The sequence below is a fragment of the Colletotrichum fructicola genome, assembly GCF_000319635.2.
Source record: "Colletotrichum fructicola Nara gc5 chromosome Unknown KSG_Nara_v1_contig03, whole genome shotgun sequence".
Classification (NCBI taxonomy): Eukaryota; Fungi; Ascomycota; class Sordariomycetes; order Glomerellales; family Glomerellaceae; genus Colletotrichum; species Colletotrichum fructicola.
This window is the reverse complement of record NW_027094053.1, coordinates 1,590,353-1,596,956: the sequence shown is the minus strand read 5'-3', so window position 1 is coordinate 1,596,956 and position 6,604 is coordinate 1,590,353. Positions and strand designations below refer to the sequence as shown.

Sequence of the window (6,604 nt, the reverse complement as noted above, 5' to 3'; positions counted from 1 at the left end):
GAGGCACAGACGAGCAGAGACGCAGAGTCGCTGACTGGTGATTGCTTCGCCTCGATTGTGTAGTGACTAGCTCCCTGCCGGCAGCGTGGCATTGGACTGGCTGGATCAGGACAAGATTGACCGTTGGCCCCTATTCTCCGAGTCGGGGGGAGGGGGCTTGTCTCTTTCAGCTCCGGCGCAAACGGGCAGGAAACGAACATCGAGAATAGAAGCTATACGGAGCGGCATGAAGAGCGTGGCATGGCATGGCATCAGCGGCGCGATGCGGTGATGCGATCATGGGTCGGTAGCGGGGGAGGGAAGGGAAGAAAGAGTAACGAAACAGCCGCGAACTACAGGCATCTCTCGGTACCGACTCCATAGGGTAGGTAGCCCACGGGCTCCCAGGGCAGAGAGGTAACAGAGGCAACGGTGCCCTGTGGACGGACAAACACCAACCAGCCACCTCGCGCAAGGCTAGCTGTGAAGGGCATAGCAGAGGAACGCACTAGAAAGTCGCCGGGTGGTGCGGACTCTCCTGGCTGTTGAGCGTGTTTCTGTCGTCAAAGTTTGGAACAAGCAGCGCGAGCAGAAACGTGAGGCGCAGCACTCTCGTCGAAAGACTCCCAGTGGTTTGATGGAGGGGAGTGAGGAGGAAGAAAGGCGAAAGAGGCGTGCCAGGCACAGGCAGGCCATGGGAGGCCATTCCGACATGTCACCAGGCCATACATGTACTAGCCCCATCACGCGTGGGGAGAAGTCTCTCGAGGGTGAGGTGAGGCACCCAAAGAGGCCACCCGCTTTCTGCACCAGCAGTCAGTCCTCGAATGTGAGTCGGTCAACGATTGTCTCCGCTGGCAAGTGGCTCTTCGCCCCGGCCCCCGGTCTCTCCCTCTCTCTGCGTTAGCCTCTGCTAAGCAGTTTTTTTCTTCTCTCTGGCGGCCGTCTTTGGTTGGGGCCCAAGAAGCCGGCTCACCCACGGGAGGAGGGGCCAGGTTGAAACCTATTTTTAATTCTGCCTCTTTTTAGGTAGAGTTGGGTTGGGCGGGCGGATGAACGGGGATTGGACTGGCAGCAGAATTGTGCCGCTATTCCAGATGAGATGTGCAGACACCATCTTTTGCTGACTGAATGACAGAGACGCCGAGCAGAAGATTGAGAAACGACGTCAAACAGCAGCACATCACGGGCAGTCTCTCGGTACGGCCTTGTCTGATGTTTGATGCTCGACGTCGATGTCCTCTTGGTCGATACGTATCTTTGCCTCCCTTGTTGTTTTTCTATCCCGTCCCATCCTCGTCCGCCAGTCGCCGTCTTCCCCATTCTTACCAATACCTTATTATCCCCAATCCTCATGCATTAAAGTACAGACACACACACTGCATGCACACACGCACACTACACACCACCACACAAACTATACACACACACACAGGTACACACACCTCTTCACGTTACCTTGTGTAAGTCTTTCTCTGGCTTCCCCTGCTCATATCACACACAGTCCCCCGGCACCATTCAAGGTGTCCAATCTCATCCCATCCCATCAGCAGCATCACGATTCCTGGTGCTCCTCCTTCAGAAAGCAGAAGAAGCTCCGCGCGATTCCCACCGACCACACCAGACCCGTCGGTACAGGCCTCACCCCAGCCAGGCCAGTGTGTCATATCCCGCGCAAAGAACCCTGTCTGAAGAGTAGCGGTCCTGGCAGAGTTGAATCTGTCACTGTTGCTTTGCTGCGGCACTCGGCCTCTGTCACGCTTCGCTTTGCAGCAGAAGCGAAGCACTGAGGAACTGGCCGTTCTCAAAAGCCATCCCCGTTAGCACCCGGTACGTACGGAGGAAACCTAGCAACGATCCCAGCACGGGCGGCCCCTCCCCTCTCCTCCACAGCCCACCCACCACTACACTACCACCACTGCACAAGCCGAAAGTCACCATGGTAGGTTCTGCATGTTCCAGAGACAGAGAGCGAGGGCACCGGAGGCACAGGACGAAGACGAAGACGAGGACGAGGACAGGCAACAAGACAAACAAGCATGGCATGCTCTGCGGAAGCATAGGCTACTGATCCTAGAGACATACGCACACACACACCTGCACCTGCACCGCTTGTAATGCTGGCTGGTGGCTGTCTGGCGGATGCACAGTCTACGCTCTCGTGGCCGTCTCTCTCTCTCCCCCCCATACATCCTCCTTGCTTTTCCTTCCTGGCTCCATGGAGATGTACATTGGACACCAGCAAGCACCACGCCCCCCTGCCTGTCCACACCTTTACCACCCGCCTGCCCCCGTCTTTCCCACCCGGCGGCTCTGTCTTACCCGATTAGGGCGAACCGGGTGTGGACAGTGGCACCTGCTCGACTGGAGGACTGGAGGTGCAGGTGCAGCAGGTGCAGCTGGGTGTGTGTCCCTGCCGCCCTTCCCTACCCTTCCCTCTGCCTGAGTCTGAGCCTGTCCAGTCAGTGCCTCGTCTGCCTGTGCCTGTGCCGTTTCCACGGCCGTGCTGTGTGGTGCCAAAGTCTCCCCCAGTCCACACGTCCCCATCCCTCCTCCTGCATCTGCTGCGGCCTCTTCTTGGAACATGGAATTATTTAACTGATTCGGTCCCCCAGCCCATCTACTACCGCCTTTTTGTCTCCCCCTCAGCCTACACCACAACATCTATCAAAAATCAGCCTCGTTGAGCTGCTCGTGCCGCCCTCAACCACATTCGCTTTTTCCTAACTCTCACCTTTAGGAAGTCCTCGTTGACTCCTGTCATTCGCTTTCGCGCTTTTTGTTTTTCTTCCATTTTCCAACAATCTCATCCATCCTCCAAATCTCAAAGCCCTCCCCCCTCCTCCTCCAACAACATCAACAAACCACCCTTGGCCTTTTCCACCAGATACTCGAGAGAGAAAAGGACACTAAAACCCTCCAAGAACCAACACGCCCCCCAGCGTCGGAGCTACATCATCAACCCTGGTCATTTCAGCCTCATCCCTCGGGAACGCTAGCCAAACCGCCCACCTCCCGGCTTACAACCACAACCAGTCAATGCTTCGCAACTAAACCACTGGTCTTTTGATCAACCACACTCGCTTTACGGAAAAAAGAGGATTCAGAGACGGAACTGGGAAATCGCACAAAAACCCGCGCCACTACGATCGCTACTAGTATCAGGAACTGGGAAAAAGAGACCGAAGAATCCGCTTGAAGAAAAGGACCCACGACCAGAAAGAGAGAGGAATCCGCCAAGAGTCGATATCGAGTACTCGGGCATTCTTTGCAAACTTCTGCCACTCAACATCTGACGCTCCTGTCAGTTGCTTTACACATCCGGCTTTCCGTCGGGTTGTGCCTCACTTCATTGCGGCATAATTCTGTCTGGGCAGCTTCGCTCCCCGGTAACGACACTACACTCGCTTCCACACGGTTCAAGCCGTGTGCCTTCTTGTTGGTTACCTCTGACTCCTACGGCTTTAGTCTGGCTGACGTCTCAGTTCTTTCGTTCAACTCGCTCACAATGGCCGGTCCCGGAGGTGGTCCTCCTCGCCGCAGTCACACCAAGTCCCGCAAGGGCTGTGATACTTGCAAGCGCCGCCACATCAGATGTGATGAGAACTTTCCTCAATGGTATGCCTGCCGGAAACTTGTCCCGTACGATACTAACGTGAACCAGCCGCAACTGCACCAAGCACAAGATCCGCTGCCCCTACAACGACATGCCCATCCCCGAGGACAGGTCGACGACCCCCGACAAGCCCGATCTCATGTGGACCCCCGAGATCGAGGCCGCCATCGCACAGTGGCAGCGCACCGGCATCTTCCCCTTCCCCAACCTGGGCATCTACCCTGAGCCGAATCCTCAGCGCTACTCGGTCGAGGATCTCAGGTTGATCTACCACGTCGCAAAGATTTGTGATGAGTTGGCCGTCTTTGACTACAATGGCTTCACCATCTGGACCCGCCAGATGCCGACGTGAGTTCCTGACAGATGCACCTATCCGTTAGCTTTGCTAATTTTAAACAGCATCATCAAAATCGGAGTCACTCACAGCTATGTCATGCATGCTCTCCTGGGTTTCGCGGCCATGCACATTGCCTTCCTCACCGACTGTCCCCTGGTCGGCAACATGGGTACCGAGCACCGCGGCCTCGCCATGAACGGCCTGCAGGAGGCCATCAGCACCTTCGGCCACGAAACGTCGGACGCCGTCTTGGCCGCCTCGCTGGTTCTCTCGTGGCAAGCTACGGATTGGTAGGCAATACTATGCACCTAGCCGCCCGCAGCGCGCTAACACACCTTCACAGGAAAAGCTGGACCCAGCTCATGCAAGGAACCTCATCGGTAAGCCATCCACACAACAGCGCGAGGCTTCAAGATGCTAACCCGTCACAGGTCATCGAGGCCATGGACCCCTGGAAGCACACCTCCCAGTTTGGCGACTTCATTGCCGAAAGCTGCACCTTCCCAACCGCGCCCGGCTCGCCCAGCCCGGATCACAAGCCGAGCCAGCCCCGCAAGGAGGACACCGAGGCCTTCACCAAGACGCTGCAGCAGCTGCAAAAGTTGGAGATTCACCTGAAGCACAACAAGGAGGAGAGCCACGTCAAGATGATCCAGCAGTTGGTCAGCTTCGTCAAGGGCGCCCGCAAGTTCAACACCGGCCTGTCCATTTGCCAGCAGTTTGAGCGCCTCAGCCCCCTGCGCAACTGGCTTTTCTGGCTGCCCGTGATGCTGCTCAAGCAAACGGGCGGATCGCCAACGGCACTGGTCGTCATTGCTCACTTCTACACCGTGGCCCTCGTGACGGAGCGTCTGTTCCCCGACATTGGCGCCGCCTACTTTGGCAGCCTGTCCATCGGCCCCGTCGAGGAGATTGCCCGCCGCCTCCTGTCCATCAACATCTCTGGCACCGTAGACGGCGACCTCCAGACCCCCCTCACGCTCATGGAGTTCCCCATCGACACTGTCAACGAGTTCCGCCACAGGATGGGCTGGACGCAGCCTGCGCGCACACCCTCGTTCCCTCAGTTCAACCCTCCCAACTTCTACCTGAACGAGCCCGTGCCCCTGCCGCCCGTCACCGATTCGTACATGCCGTATGGCACCCAGGCCTTCAGCTACAGCACCGAGTCCCTGATGATGCCCGAGACCGCCGCCGCGCCTCCCAACAACATGTCGCCGCTGGTGTTATCATCCCCCTTTGTGCACTCGCAGTACCTCAACATCCCCAGCCCCAACTACGGCGGCTACAGCCCGGCCTCCTCGACCTTTGAGGGCTCCATTGTGTACAGCGACAACGAGGACTACGGCTATGAGCAGCGTTTCGACATGAGCGGTATGCCCGCGGTCAACAACCAACTTGGCGTCGGGTTCGTCTCTCCCACCCAGCCCTTGTGGACTTAAACAGGCCCTGCCCTCTCTCCATGGCACCCTCGATAACCACTGCGGCACAACAACTCGCATGAAAGAACTCCGGATTGACCGCCGCTCAGGATGCCAACCACACCGACATACCCGCCGCCCGAGGACCAGCACCTCCTGGCATCGTCTTCGCACACGGTGCCCCCCTCGCCCTTCCTCAACCCGGAACAATTCGGCATGCTCCCGCTCCCCGAGTCACCCATCCCTCCCAACCTGCCTCTGCGCCACCGACACACCCCGTCGTCCTCGGTCACGGAGTCGCCGCGGTCCGTAAGCGCACCCTTCCCGCCACGCAACCAATGGCTGGGATCGACGCCGACTGTCCACATCAAGTCCGAGAAGGGCAAGGAGCGAGAGCTATAGCTCCGCTCCCCCCTCCATCTCGACCAGTTCTTTTTCAACACCATCGCTTGGGACCCTTGATTTTGAAACACCTTTAATTCCTGCTTCTGCATCGACACAGACGCCAATGTACACCACGCTCCTTGAAGACATCAAAAGCCCGGCCGCTGCGAGCCCGAGCTAGCCTCGACTCGCGCCCCACGACATTCCTTTTTATCAACCACAGACGATCAATCACATTAATATACGACTACACTCCTTAATCCAAGATACCCCCCTCGACACACAACACATACCGACAACCTTAGACGTTCCTTACCGGCATCGGATGATACCCCACTGCATCACACTCCTTATCATGACGTTACGATCCAAAAAGCATTCCGGATTATAGAAGGGAAGAGACGGAAGAAAAAGACGCTCCTTACGGATTACATTGGCCGCAATCCAAACTGCATAGCGACTGTTTCACGTGTTCGACGCACAACACAACACAATCTACCTCGGCGTTTTACGGGAACCAAACAAGGGAATTCCGTGGTCACCGCACCACAAACTGCATTAGGTGGCGTTGGGTTTGAAATGATTTTTATAGCACTGTTATTTGTTTGTTACGAGGCAGGCTTGCCTCGCAGGACCCGTGCGCGCGCTGAAAGCAAAGTGTTTGGAATTAATGAATTTTGAGAGAGGAGCAAGCAAAGGGATCAGCAACTGTGCGGTTGGGAGTTGGATTGTAATGAGTTACATAGCTCCATGCGCGTCCCCTCGAGCGGGCTGTGTGGGTGGAAAGAATATACTCAATTGACGACGCGCAAAAACAAAACGTTACATTTTGATTCGCCTGTGACCTGTGTGAATTTCGAATTGTTG

General features: G+C 56.6%; 1 protein-coding gene across 1 annotated transcript; it reads left to right on the top strand.

Moving 5' to 3' along the window:
• Positions 1-691: 691 nt before the first annotated feature.
• Positions 692-5,755, top strand: CGGC5_v005230 (Sterol uptake control protein 2; the record flags this gene model as incomplete). The annotated part of the gene is made up of 15 exons (XM_066151418.1): positions 692-749; positions 793-808; positions 1,118-1,179; positions 1,345-1,414; positions 1,484-1,611; positions 1,791-1,809; positions 2,595-2,673; positions 3,203-3,232; positions 3,288-3,417; positions 3,465-3,597; positions 3,644-3,943; positions 3,995-4,222; positions 4,276-4,312; positions 4,364-5,340; positions 5,464-5,755. The coding sequence occupies 15 exons, from the start codon at positions 692-694 to the stop codon at positions 5,753-5,755; spliced, it is 2,559 nt and encodes an 852-aa protein (XP_066009218.1).
• Positions 5,756-6,604: the final 849 nt, after the last annotated feature.